Source organism: Palaemon carinicauda, chromosome 28, assembly GCF_036898095.1.
Source record: "Palaemon carinicauda isolate YSFRI2023 chromosome 28, ASM3689809v2, whole genome shotgun sequence".
In the NCBI taxonomy this organism is placed as follows: Eukaryota; Metazoa; Arthropoda; class Malacostraca; order Decapoda; family Palaemonidae; genus Palaemon; species Palaemon carinicauda.
In genome coordinates this window covers 59,683,556-59,698,555 of record NC_090752.1, presented here as the reverse complement: position 1 = coordinate 59,698,555, position 15,000 = coordinate 59,683,556, and the positions used below count along the sequence as shown (strand labels likewise).

At 42.4% G+C, this 15,000-nt stretch overlaps 1 protein-coding gene across 2 annotated transcripts in view; it reads left to right on the top strand.

Moving 5' to 3' along the window:
- Gyc88E (Guanylyl cyclase at 88E) overlaps positions 1-15,000 on the top strand; it is a 234,009-nt gene that overhangs the window by 188,916 nt on the left and 30,093 nt on the right. For both annotated transcript variants that reach the window (XM_068352075.1, XM_068352076.1), the window contains exons 12-13: positions 6,304-6,411; positions 9,181-9,300. In XM_068352075.1, coding sequence (XP_068208176.1) covers positions 6,304-6,411; positions 9,181-9,300 — 228 coding nt within the window. The remainder of the gene's footprint in view (positions 1-6,303; positions 6,412-9,180; positions 9,301-15,000) is intronic.

The following is a 15,000-nucleotide window of genomic DNA, read 5'->3' as shown; positions in this document are numbered from 1 at the left end:
AGTTAATGATAATGGAGTCCTATCAAATGAATTTCTAGTAAACAGTGGATTACTTCAAAGGAATGTGTTGTCACCCATGTTGTTTATCCTGCTCATGGATTTTGTAATGCACAGAACAGTTGGGGATGGCGGAGAAGGATTGGATTGGATTGGTAACAAGAAATTAGCAGACCTAGAGTATGCTGATGACGTTGTCCTTATTTGCAAAATGCCACAGGATTTGCAAAGCTTGCTTTCCAGAATGCATGAAATATCACATGAGGTTGGGCTCTAGATAAATAGAAGAAAGACAGAGATGATGAGAACAGAATATGCAATGGAAGATGAAATATCATTGGAAGGAGAAAGAATGAATGAGGTAGAATCGTTTAAATTTTTAGGAACTAGGATCTCTAATAAAGGGTCTTTAGAATTGGACTTTAATGAAAAATTAAAAAAATAAAATCAAATAATGGCTAGGTTAAGAAAATTTGAAAATCAAATCGCCTGAAATTACATATAAAAATCAGGCTTTACAGTATATATCAGTTTAGTGAGATTGGTGTTACTATATGGACATGAGTCGTGTTATGACAATGAAACGATATCCAACAGATTTTGTAGATTTGAGAACAATGGAACGACAGGATGAGAAATGAAACTATAAGAGATATTACTCAAGTACCATATGTGGATGAGATCATGGTGAGGGGTAGATTGAGAATGTTTTGGCATGCTCTTCGCACTCCCCAAGAGATATTAGTTCACTAAACGTTTAACTGGGCTCAATAAGGCACTAGAAAAGCTGGAAGACTCAGGCCTACATGGCTGAGGACTATGAAGCGTGAAATAGATGATGAATGGAGAAGTCATCTCAAGATAGAGACGACTGGCGAAACAGATGCCTTTTGCGTCAATATACGTAGGATGATGACCATGATTATTATTATTATTATTATTATTATTATTATTATTATTATTTAAGCTACAAACCTAGCTGGAAAAGCAGGATGCTATAATCCCAAGGGCTTCAACAGGGAAAACAGGCCAATGACTTAACGAAATAAGGAAATATAGAATAGTGTACCCGTGTGTACCCTTAAGCAAGTTAACTCTACCCCAAGACAGTGGAAGACAATGGTACCGAGATTATGACTCTACCCAAGAATAGAGAACAATGGTTTGATTTTGGAGTGTCCCTCTCCTAGAAGAGCTGCTTACCATAGCTAAAGAGTCTCTTCTACCCTTACCAAGAGGAAAGTAGCCACTGAACAATTACAGTGCAGTAGTTAACCCCTTGAGTGAAGAATTGCCATTTGAAATGAATCTATGAAAGACCTTATAACCTCAAAAGTCATTCACAAAAATCCAAGGTAGGATAAGTTGGGTTAGGTTAGGCCAGTATAATGCTTTAATGTTTTGTATCCTTTATTAAATCCCAATTCGGCCAAAGACTTCCCACAGGATCCTCCTTGGCCCTTTTCTTTACTGAGTTGTTCTGCGATGTTAGTCGTAAAAGTGAAGAATCATCTTTTTTTTTACAAAAGGTTCCAGAAACATTAGGCTAAAGCCTAGAGGCCCAGCAAGAGCATAGGCCCACCAACAGCATAGTCCCAGCAAAAGCATAGGGCCACCAACAGCATAGTCCCAGCAAGAGCATAGGGCCACCAACAGCATAGTCCCAGAAAGAGCATAGGGCCACCAACAGCATAGTCCCAGAAAGAGCATGGGGCCACCAACAGCATAGTCCCAGAAAGAGCATAGGGCCACCAACAGCATAGTCCCAGAAAGAGCATGGGGCCACCAACAGCATAGTCCCAGAAAGAGCATAGGGCCACCAACAGCATAGTCCCAGAAAGAGCATAGGGCCACTAACAGCAAAATCCCAGAAAGAGCATGGGGCCACCAACAGCATAGTCCCAGAAAGAGCATAGGGCCACCAACAGCATAGTCCCAGCAAGAGCATAGGTCCACCAACAGCATAGTCCCAGCAAGAGCACAGTCTCACCAAGACATAGGCCCACCAAAAGCATAGTCCCACCAACAGCAAAGTCCAAGCAAGAACATGTTTCCACCAAGAGCATAGGCCCACCAACAGCGAAGAGCATTGGTCCACCAGCACCATGTCCCAGCAAAACAGCATAGTCCCATCAAGAGCATAGGCCCACCAGGAGCATATGCCCACCAACAGCATAGTCTCAGCAAGAGCATAGGCCCACCAACAGCATAGTCCCAGCAAGAGCATAGGCCCACCAACAGCATAGTCTCAGCAAGAGCATGTGCCCACCAACAGCATAGTCCCAGCAAGAGCATAGGCCCACCAACAGCATAGTCTCAGCAAGAGCATAGGCCCACCAACAGCATAGTCCCAGCAAGAGCATAGGCCCACTAACAGCATAGTCTCAGCAAGAGCATAGGCCCACCAACAGCATAGTCCCAGCAAGAGCATAGGCCCACCAACAGCATAGTCTCAGCAAGAGCATAGGCCCACCAACAGCATAGTCCCAGCAAGAGCATAGGCCCACCAACAACATAGACCCAGCAAGAGCATAGGCCCACCAACAGCATAGACCCAGCAAGAGCATAGGCCCACCAACAGCATAGTCCCAGAAAGAGCATAGTCTCAGCAAGAGCATAGGCCCACCAACAGCATAGGCCCACCAACAGCATAGTCCCAGCAAGAGCATAGGCCCACCAACAGCATAGTCCCAGCAAGAGCATAGGCCCACCAACAGCATAGTCCCAGCAAGAGCATAGGCCCACCAACAGCATAGTCCCAGCAAGAGCATAGTCCCAGCAAGAGCATAGGCCCACCAACAGCATAGACCCAGCAAGAGCATAGTCCCACCAACAGCATAGACCCAGCAAGAGCATAGGCCCACCAACTGCATAGTCCCAGCAAGAGCATAGTCCCACCAACAGCATAGTCCCAGCAAGAGCATAGGCCCACCAACAGCATAGTCTCAGCAAGAGCATAGGCCCACCAACAGCATAGTCCCAGCAAGAGCATAGGCCCACCAACAGCATAGTCTCAGCAAGAGCATAGGCCCACCAACAGCATAGTCCCAGCAAGAGCATAAGCCCACCAACAGCATAGTCCCATCAAGAGCATAGGCCCACCAACAGCATAGTCCCAGCAAGAGCATAGGCCCACCAACAACATAGACCCAGCAAGAGCATAGGCCCACCAACAGCATAGACCCAGCAAGAGCATAGGCCCACCAATAGCATAATCCCAGCAAGAGCATAGTCCCAGCAAGAGCGTAGGCCCACCAACAGCATAGGCCCACCAACAGCATAGTCCCAGCAAGAGCATAGGCCCACCAACAGCATAGTCCCAGCAAGAGCATAGGCCCACCAACAGCATAGTCCCAGCAAGAGCATAGGCCCACCAACAGCATAGTCCCAGCAAGAGCATAGGCCCACCAACAGCATAGTCCCAGCAAGAGCATAGGCCCACCAACAGCATAGTCCCAGCAAGAGCATAGGCCCACCAACAGCATAGTCCCAGCAAGAGCATAGGCCCAGCAAGAGCATAGACCCAGCAAGAGCATAGTCCCAGCAAGAGCATAGTCCCAGCAAGAGCGTAGGCCCACCAACAGCATAGTCCCAGCAAGAGCATAGGCCCACCAACAGCATAGTCCCAGCAAGAGCATAGGCCCACCAACAGCATAGTCCCAGCAAGAGCATAGTCCCAGCAAGAGCATAGGCCCACCAACAGCATAGACCCAGCAAGAGCATAGGCCCACCAACAGCATTGTCCCAGCAAGAGCATAGTCCCAGCAAGAGCGTAGGCCCACCAACAGCATAGGCCCACCAACAGCATAGTCCCAGCAAGAGCATAGGCCCACCAACAGCATAGTCCCAGCAAGAGCATAGGCCCACCAACAGCATAGTCCCAGCAAGAGCATAGGCCCACCATCAGCATAGTCCCAGCAAGAGCATAGTCCCAGCAAGAGCGTAGGCCCACCAACAGCATAGTCCCAGCAAGAGCATAGGCCCACCAACAGCATAGTCCCAGCAAGAGCATAGGCCCACCATCAGCATAGTCCCAGCAAGAGCATAGTCCCAGCAAGTGCATAGGCCCACCAACAGCATAGTCCCAGCAAGAGCATAGGCCCACCAACAGCATAGTCTCAGCAAGAGCATGGGCCCACTAACAGCGATGAGCATGGGCCCACCAACAGCATAGTCCCAGCAAAAGCATAGGCCCACCAACAGCATAGTCCCAGTAAGAGCATAGGGCCACCAACAGCATAGTCCCAGCAAAAGCATAGGCCCACCATCAGCATAGTCCCAGCAAGAGCATAGTCCCAGCAAGAGCGTAGGCCCACCAACAGCATAGTCCCAGTAAGAGCATAGGGCCACCAACAGCATAGTCCCAGCAAAAGCATAGGCCCACCAACAGCATAGTCCCAGCAAGAGCATAGGCCCACCAACAGCATAGTCCCAGCAAGAGCATAGGCCCACCAACAGCATAGTCCCAGCAAGAGCATAGGCCCACCATCAGCATAGTCCCAGCAAGAGCATAGTCCCAGCAAGAGCGTAGGCCCACCAACAGCATAGTCCCAGTAAGAGCATAGGGCCACCAACAGCATAGTCCCAGCAAGAGCATAGGCCCACCATCAGCATAGTCCCAGCAAGAGCATAGTCCCAGCAAGAGCATAGGCCCACCAACAGCATAGTCCCAGCAAGAGCATAGGGCCACCAACAGCATAGTCCCAGCAAAATCATAGGCCCACCAACAGCATAGTCTCAGCAAGAGCATGGTCCCACCAACAGCGATGAGCATGGGCCCACCAACAGCATAGTCCCAGCAAAAGCATAGGCCCACCAACAGCATAGTCCCAGTAAGAGCATAGGGCCACCAACAGCATAGTCCCAGCAAAAGCATAGGCCCACCAACAGCATAGTCTCAGCAAGAGCATGGGCCCACCAACAGCGATGAGCATGGGCCCACCAACAGCATAGTCCCAGCAAAAGCATGGGCCCACCAACAGCATAGTCCCAGCAAAAGCATAGGCCCACCAACAGCATAGTCTCACCAAGAGCATGGTTTCACCAAAAGCATAAGCCCACCAAGACAAGGGACCTGTATTATACAATTTTTCTTTTAGTGCTAAATATTAAAACCATGGATTATTTACTTCAGTTGTATATTGTAAAAATATATATAAAAGATATGAAATATGGCGGGGATGGGCGTGTTATGTAGAGGGGCCCATAAAAGTTCAAAGCCTCGGGGTCCTGTGATGGGTTGATACAGCCCCAGAACATGATTGAAGATCCTCATAGCTACGAACTATGGGTGATAAAGCTCAGGGGACCAATGGGACACTCCGTAAAAGAACCATCAAGAAGAGATAAAACGAACAGAGGAGAAAGACGAAAGTTGAAAGGATTCTTTTCGTTTTTTTTATGTTTCATTGGAGTTGCAAGATGGGTTTTTTTTCTCTCTTTTTTTTTGTAGGGAAAGGTGTGTTTCTATATTTATTAAAGGGATTTTAAGAGAAGATATATATTTTTTACTAATGTTACTAAAGCGTGTAGTTATTCATTTTAAGATTTTGCATATTATATAATTTTTTTCTGAAGTTTTACACGTTCACACACAATTATTTATATGCATAATATCTATCTATCTATTTATCTATCTATCTATCTATCTATATATATATATATATATATATATATATATATATATATATATACACTGCATATACATATATACATACATACATGCATATATATATATATATATATATATATATATATATATATATATATATATATATATATATATACATATATATACATACATGAATACATAAAATAAACCCAAAATTTACGAAAAAGTAAAATTCACACTTAATACTTTCCTTCGTAAATTGTGGGTTTATTTCATTTCTCACATAAACACGGGAGACCGTGTATTTTATCGTATACATTCATACATACATTATAGATAATATAAATTAATATGAATAAGATACCGTTCTTGCTATTAAGATATGATTATACTTCCCTTCTCCATTACCCCGCCCCGACCCCCTTCCCCATAAAAAAAACAAAAAAACATTTTAATGTATACATACATACATACATACATACATAAAACGTTGAAATACTTCTTCTTCCCCTCCAAGATTATCATATACACAAGGTAGACTTTGTATTTTAATGTATAAATACATACAACGTTGAAATACTTCTTCTTCCCCTCCAAGATTATCATATACACAAGGTAGACTTTGTATTTTAATGTATACATACATACATACATGCAACGTTGAAATACTTCTTCTTCTTCTTCTTCTCCTGCAGGAAACCACTTACGAATCCGAGTGGGTGTTCATTCCGGAATGGTCGTAGCCGGAGTGGTGGGTCTAAAGATGCCCAGGTACTGCTTGTTCGGAGACGCCGTCAACACAGGTTCTTATTCCTTTTGCGTTTGCTGGATTCTGACAAGCCTAAAGTTCTGCTGCTACTTTTGAGCCATTTTTTAACATGTTTATAGCCTTTTTAGCTCTTTTCTAGTCTTTTTAGCATTTCATGGGCTTTTTATATACTTTATGTCCCCCTTTTATAGTATTTTTAGCATTTAATAGCCTTCTATCCCTTTTCTAGTCTTTTTAGCATTTTTGTAGCCTATTTAGCCCTTTTCTATTCTTTTTAGCATTTTATGGGCTTTTTATATCCTTTATGTCCCTTTTTATAGTTTTTTTGGCATTATTATAGCCTTATTAGCCGTTTGTTTAGTCTTTTTTAGCATTTTATATCCTTTTCAGCAATTTTCTAGCCCATTTATCCTTTTTATTTTAGCTTTATTGTAGCCTTTTTATAGTCTTTTCAGCATTATTATAGCTTTTTTTAGCAATTTTCCAGCACTTTTAACATTTTTAGCCTTATTGTAGCCTTTTAAGTCCCCTTTTTTAGTCTTTTTAGCATTTTTAGTAATTTTCTAGCCCTTTTAACCCTTGTTAACCTTATTGTAGCCATTTTAGCTTGTCTATAGTCCTTTTATCATTTTATAGTCTTTTTACCAATTTTCAGCCTAATTATAGCATTTTTAGCCCTTTATTTTTTTATTAGCCTTTATGTAGACTTTTTATAGCCGCCATTTTTATAGACTAATAATTTTAAAGCGTTTTTACCCTTTTTTATTGACTAGCAGTTTTATAGCTTTTTTTAGCAATTTTCTAGCCTTTGTCGCCCTTTTATAGCCATTATATAGCATTTTTAGCCCTTTTTTTTAGCCTAATTATAGTCTGTAACAGTCGAAAGAGCAGAAGAAGCCATAAGATTTAGATCTTTGCACATACCCAGCCCAGTGACTCAAACTCGACTCTGACAGAACTAGCCCTATTAATATCGTGGAAAAAAATATTGCTTATATTAATGTTGAATGAATTAATGAAATAAGATCTTCATTAAATATAATGATAAAAAACAATCAAATTATGAGGTGGAAGTCTGTGATCAATAGAAATTATATCATCTATAAAAACTGTTTCTTTAATAATGTTAAAATCCTAAAAACTGTAAAATTCTCAATCTGATAAAAAGTTAATAAAACCTTTTTCACATAAATATATTTCATATTAAACATACATGAATTCTTAGTCCACATTTTTATGTAAAGAACAGTTTGGGTAAACTGTAAACTGTTCTACTATAAGTCTAGCCATTGCAGCAGATCAAGATAGCTACAATAGGACATAACTATTATTTAATATCAATTCATTGGATTTTTTAGCAGATTAGGACAATATAGCTGACAGCTGGCGAGAACTGAGTATGTATATAGGCTATTTTTTACTGACGTACAGAAACTCTGAGATTAGGATACCACAGTTTGTATGAATTGCCATTAGTCTCTGTTCTTAGTGCACACTTTCTCTGAGAGATTTTGTCACTGCAGTTAGGAATGTTTCTAAGAAATTTTAACACTGCAGTTAGGAATGTTTTCTAAGAGATTTTGTCACTGCAGTTAGGAATGTTTTCTAAGAGATTTTAACTCTGCATTTACAATTGTTTTCTAAGAGATTCTGACACTGCAGTTGGCATTGTTTTTAAGAAATTTTAACTCTGCAATTAGCATTGTTTTTTTTACGAGATTTTAACTCTGCAGTTAGGATTGTTTTTTAAGAGATTTTAACTCTGCAGTTAGGATTGTTTTTTAAGAGATTTTAACTCTGCAGTTAGGATTGTTTTTTAAGAGATTTTAACTCTGCAGTTAGTATTGTTTTTTTAAGAGATTTTAACTCTGCAGTTAGGATTGTTTTTTAAGAGATTTTAACTCTGCAGTTAGGATTGTTTTTTAAGAGATTTTAACTCTGCAGTTAGGATTGTTTTTTAAGAGATTTTAACTCTGCAGTTAGGATTGTTTTTTAAGAGATTTTAACTCTGCAGTTAGTATTGTTTTTTTAAGAGATTTTAACTCTGCAGTTAGGATTGTTTTTTAAGAGATTTTAACTCTGCAGTTAGGATTGTTTTTTAAGAGATTTTAACTCTGCAGTTAGTATTGTTTTTTTAAGAGATTTTAACTCTGCAGTTAGGATTGTTTTTTAAGAGATTTTAACTCTGCAGTTAGCATTGTTTTCTAAGAGATTTTGACACTGCAGTTAGGAGCGTTTTCTAAGAGATTTTGACACTGCAATTAGGAATATTTTCTAAGAGATTTTGACACTGCAGTTAGTATTGTTTTTCTAAGAGATTTTAACTCTGCAGTTAGCATTGTTTTCTAAGAGATTTTGACACTAGTTTAGGAAATCGAAAACTGTAGGAATAATTAATTGCATGAATGTTTGGTGACCAGTTACTAATAAAAGCTTTCGATATGGGATCAAGCTACATGTCTGAGAAGATTGAATATTTCAATTGTTATGTTGTGATGCAACAGAGCATAGAAACTGTCTATTTACTCATCTATCTTTCAGTTCATTTTCCTAATAGTAATACCTCAGGATACAAAATTAGTTTGTTCTGGGGTGGCTTTCGTAACATGATATTCTCGTAGAATGAAATAGAGCCAAATACACTTGAATCATACAATATATCTAACCTAACAGGGCGAATTTCGTTTCGTATCCTGAGTATTTTTTTCGTAATATGAGGTGAAATAATCTGTTTATGTTGTGTTTTTCGTATACAGAAACTTTCATATCTAGAGGTTTCACTTTTGGTTTTTTATAACTTCAGCTTCAAGAATGGAGTCGACGAGCGAGGCCATGAAGATCCACATCTCTCAGACAACGAAGGAATCCCTGTCGCCTCCTTACTACGTCACCGAAAGAGGAGAGATCACTGTTAAAGGCAAAGGTTAGTTTAAACAGGTTTGTTATTTGGGCAAATCTGAGATTTTGCACAGGTTTGGTGAGGTTTATTGTAAATTAAATCTGGTTGATTGGGCTTCTATGGAGGAAGATATGTTTTGTGTTTTTTATTTTTTAAATTGTTAGACCCGATTAACCTAATTTATTAAGTTTCTTGGAGGAAGGCGTTTTCTTTTGTATGTTAACCCTGATTGACTTGGTTTCTTTGAAAAAAGGATTATGAAATATTTGTATGTTAAACCTGATTGACTTGGTTTCTTTTAGGAAAACTTTTATACTTTTTTAATTTTAAGACCCGATTAACTAGTTTTCTTGGAAGAAAACTTTTCTACTTTTTTAATTTTAAGAGCTGATTAACTTGGTTTCTTGGAAGAAAACTTTTTTACTTTTTTTAATTTTAAGACCCGATTAACTAGTTTTCTTGGAAGAAAACTTTTCTACTTTTTTAATTTTAAGACCTGATTAACTAGGTTTCTTGGAAGAAAACTTTTCTACTTTTTTAATTTTAAGACCCGATTAACTTGGTTTCTTGGAAGAAAACTTTTTTACTTTTTTTAATTTTAAGACCCGATTAACTAGGTTTCTTGGAAAAAAACTGTTCTACTTTTTTAATTTTAAGACCCGATTAACTAGGTTTCTTGGAAGAAACTTGTTTATTTTTTTTTTTAATGTTAGAGCTGATTAACTAGTTTTTTAGGAAGAAGGCATTTTGAGTTTTTTTATATGTTAAACCAGATCGAGTAGTTATCACTGTGTAAAGTATGGAGAGGGTAATGACAAATTAAACCTGATTTATCAAAATTGATTAAATATCTGGGATGAACCTAACTTTAGTTTTATATTAGGATTAAACCACATTCTTAGGTATCTTTGAGACTAACTAGATAATCAAGAAAGATTTTACCACGATATATCATATATACTGGATAAGCTTAATAATAGTAATAAGAATAATAGTTGAATTTTTTTTCTATCATGTTGCATTTTGCACTTATTACAACTTCATTTAGTGACCATTATTATTATTATTATTATTATTATTATTATTATTATTATTATTATTATTAGCTAGAAACCAACCTTAGTTGAAAAAGCAGGATGTTATAATCCCCAGGACTCCAACAGAGAAAAATAGCCTAGTGAGGAAAGGAAAGAATGAAAGAAACTACAAAAGAAACAATGAGCAATTAAAATAAAATATTTCAAGAACAATAACAACATTAAAATAGATTTTTCATATATAAACTACAAAAAGAGACTTATGACAGCCTGTTCAACATAAAAACATTCGCTGCAAGTTTGAACTTCTGAAGTTCCACCGACACTAAACCAAAAATGTCCTTTCATTCCACAAGGCTTGATTAAGTATATAGGAAAATGCCTTCATAAATGGAATGACAAGGAGAAAATAAGATAAGGAAAGGCACTTTGATACGGGATGATAAGGAGAGAGAGAGAGAGAGAGAGAGAGAGAGAGAGAGAGAGAGAGATCAGAGAAGACTGAAGACCTTCTTACAGGGGAACTACATTAAGGAGAGGCCGTTTGAATCCTTATTAGATGGGGGCTTAAGGGATGGGGCACCTCTTCCCCCTCCCCCTCACCTCCTGATGCTTACCACCAGTTCAATTTCTTCGAGATTTTACGGAGAGAGAGAGAGAGAGAGAGAGAGAGAGAGAGAGAGAGAGAGAGAGTTTGTGTATTTACTACTTAACTTTCCAAACTATTCCCTGATTTGCCTCTGATCGTCTTTGCTTGAGCTGATTTGGTCTGAGTTTGTGCAAATTGCCGCTAGGTTTTTAACAATTCCCTGTAGGGTTCATGAAGTATATTTCTTTCTCTTGTATTCTCTGCTTTGAGAAATTAGACATGGTGTGTCGCCTTCAGACGCATATGAAGACCCAAAGGGTGTACAGTTCCTGTGTACCTTTTGTGGGACAAAGTTCGCCTTCTGAGGCATATGGAGACCCAAAGGCTGTACAGACCCTGTGTACCTTTTGTGGGACAAAGTTTGCCTTCCAAGGCATATGGAGACCCAAAGGGTGTACAGTTCCTGTGTACCTTTTGTGGGACAAAGTTCGCCTTCCGAGGCATATGGAGACCCAAAGGGTGTACAGTTCCTGTGTGCCCTTTGTGGGACAAAGTTCGCCTTCTGAGGCATATGGAGACCCAAAGGCTGTACAGACCCTGTGTACCTTTTGTGGGACAAAGTTTGCTTTCCAAGGCATATGGAGACCCAAAAGGTGTACAGTTCCTGTGTACCTTTTGTGGGACAAAGTTCGCCTTCTGAGGCATATGGAGACCCAAAGGCTGTACAGACCCTGTGTACCTTTTGTGGGACAAAGTTCGCCTTCTGGGGCATATGGAGACCCAAAGGGTGTACAGTTCCTGTGTACCTTTTGTGGGACAAAGTTCGCCTTCTGAGGCATATGGAGACCCAAAGGGTGTACAGTTCCTGTGTACCTTTTGTGGGACAAAGTTCGCCTTCTGAGGCATATGGAGACCCAAAGGCTGTACAGACCCTGTGTACCTTTTGTGGGACAAAGTTTGCCTTCCGAGGCATATGGAGACCCAAAGGGTGTACAGTTCCTGTGTACCTTTTGTGGGACAAAGTTCGCCTTCCGAGGCATATGGAGACCCAAAGGGTGTACAGTTCCTGTGTACCTTTTGTGGGACAAAGTTCGCCTTCCGAGGCATATGGAGACCCAAAGGCTGTACAGACCCTGTGTACCTTTTGTGGGACAAAGTTCGCCTTCCGAGGCATATGGAGACCCAAAGGCTGTACAGACCCTGTGTACCTTTTGTGGGACAAAGTTCGCCTTCCGAGGCATATGGAGACCCAAAGGGTGTACAGTTCCTGTGTACCTTTTGTGGGACAAAGTTCGCCTTCCGAGGCATATGGAGACCCAAAGGGTGTACAGTTCCTGTGTACCTTTTGTGGGACAAAGTTCGCCTTCCGAGGCATATGGAGACCCAAAGGCTGTACAGACCCTGTGTACCTTTTGTGGGACAAAGTTCGCCTTCCGAGGCATATGGAGACCCAAAGGCTGTACAGACCCTGTGTACCTTTTGTGGGACAAAGTTCGCCTTCCGAGGCATATGGAGACCCAAAGGCTGTACAGACCCTGTGTACCTTTTGTGGGACAAAGTTCGCCTTCCGAGGCATATGGAGACCCAAAGGGTGTACAGTTCCTGTGTACCTTTTGTGGGACAAAGTTCGCCTTCCGAGGCATATGGAGACCCAAAGGGTGTACAGTTCCTGTGTACCTTTTGTGGGACAAAGTTCGCCTTCTGAGGCATATGGAGACCCAAAGGGTGTACAGTTCCTGTGTACCTTTTGTGGGACAAAGTTCGCCGTCTGAGGCATATGGAGACCCAAAGGGTGTACAGTTCCTGTGTACCTTTTGTGGGACAAAGTTCGCCTTACGAGGCATATGGAGACCCAAAGGCTGTACAGAAAGTTCGCCTTCTGAGGCATATGGAGACCCAAAGGGTGTACAGTTCCTGTGTACCTTTTGTGGGACAAAGTTTGCCTTCCAAGGCATATGGAGACCCAAAGGGTGTACAGTTCCTGTGTGCCCTTTGTGGGACAAAGTTTGCCTTCTGAGGCATATGGAGACCCAAAGGCTGTACAGACCCTGTGTACCTTTTGTGGGACAAAGTTTGCCTTCCGAGGCATATGGAGACCCAAAGGCTGTACAGTTCCTGTGTGCCCTTTGTGGGACAAAGTTCGCCTTCCGAGGCATATGGAGACCCAAAGGCTGTACAGTTCCTGTGTGCCCTTTGTGGGACAAAGTTCGCCTTCCGAGGCATATGGAGACCCAAAGGGTGTACAGTTCCTGTGTGCCCTTTGTGGGACAAAGTTCGCCTTCCGAGGCATATGGAGACCCAAAGGGTGTACAGTTCCTGTGTGCCCTTTGTGGGACAAAGTTCGCCTTCCGAGGCATATGGAGACCCAAAGGGTGTACAGTTCCTGTGTGCCCTTTGTGGGACAAAGTTCGCCTTCCGAGGCATATGGAGACCCAAAGGCTGTACAGACCCTGTGTGCCCTTTGTGGGACAAAGTTCGCCTTCCGAGGCATATGGAGACCCAAAGGCTGTACAGACCCTGTGTACCTTTTGTGGGACAAAGTTCGCCTTCCGAGGCATATGGAGACCCAAAGGGTGTACAGTTCCTGTGTACCTTTTGTGGGACAAAGTTCGCCTTCCGAGGCATATGGAGACCCAAAGGGTGTACAGTTCCTGTGTACCTTTTGTGGGACAAAGTTTGCCTTCCGAGGCATATGGAGACCCAAAGGCTGTACAGTTCCTGTGTACCTTTTGTGGGACAAAGTTCGCCTTCCGAGGCATATGGAGACCCAAAGGGTGTACAGTTCCTGTGTACCTTTTGTGGGACAAAGTTCGCCTTCCGAGGCATATGGAGACCCAAAGGGTGTACAGTTCCTGTGTACCTTTTGTGGGACAAAGTTCGCCTTCCGAGGCATATGGAGACCCAAAGGGTGTACAGTTCCTGTGTACCTTTTGTGGGACAAAGTTCGCCTTCCGAGGCATATGGAGACCCAAAGGCTGTACAGACCCTGTGTACCTTTTGTGGGACAAAGTTCGCCTTCCGAGGCATATGGAGACCCAAAGGGTGTACAGACCCTGTGTACCTTTTGTGGGACAAAGTTCGCCTTCTGAGGCATATGGAGACCCAAAGGGTGTATAGTTCCTGTGTGCCTTTTGTGGGACAAAGTTTGCCTTCCGAGGCATATGGAGACCCAAAGGGTGTACAGTTCCTGTGTGCCCTTTGTGGGACAAAGTTCGCCTTCCGAGGCATATGGAGACCCAAAGGCTGTACAGACCCTGTGTACCTTTTGTGGGACAAAGTTCGCCTTCCGAGGCATATGGAGACCCAAAGGGTGTACAGTTCCTGTGTACCTTTTGTGGGACAAAGTTCGCCTTCCGAGGCATATGGAGACCCAAAGGCTGTACAGACCCTGTGTACCTTTTGTGGGACAAAGTTCGCCTTCCGAGGCATATGGAGACCCAAAGGGTGTACAGTTCCTGTGTACCTTTTGTGGGACAAAGTTTGCCTTCCGAGGCATATGGAGACCCAAAGGCTGTACAGACCCTGTGTACCTTTTGTGGGACAAAGTTCGCCTTCCGAGGCATATGGAGACCCAAAGGCTGTACAGACCCTGTGTACCTTTTGTGGGACAAAGTTCGCCTTCCGAGGCATATGGAGACCCAAAGGGTGTACAGTTCCTGTGTACCTTTTGTGGGACAAAGTTCGCCTTCCGAGGCATATGGAGACCCAAAGGGTGTACAGTTCCTGTGTGCCTTTTGTGGGACAAAGTTCGCCTTCCGAGGCTTATGGAGACCCAAAGGGTGTACAGTTCCTGTGTGCCTTTTGTGGGACAAAGTTCGCCTTCCGAGGCATATGGAGACCCAGAGGCTGTACAGACCCTGTGTGCCTTTTGTGGGACAAAGTTCGCCTTCCGAGGCATATGGAGACCCAGAGGCTGTACAGACCCTGTGTGCCCTTTGTGGGACAAAGTTCGCCTTCCGAGGCATATGGAGACCCAGAGGCTGTACAGACCCTGTGTGCCCTTTGTGGGACAAAGTTCGCCTTCCGAGGCATATGGAGACCCAGAGGCTGTACAGACCCTGTGTGCCCTTTGTGGGACAAAGTTCGCCTTCCGAGGCA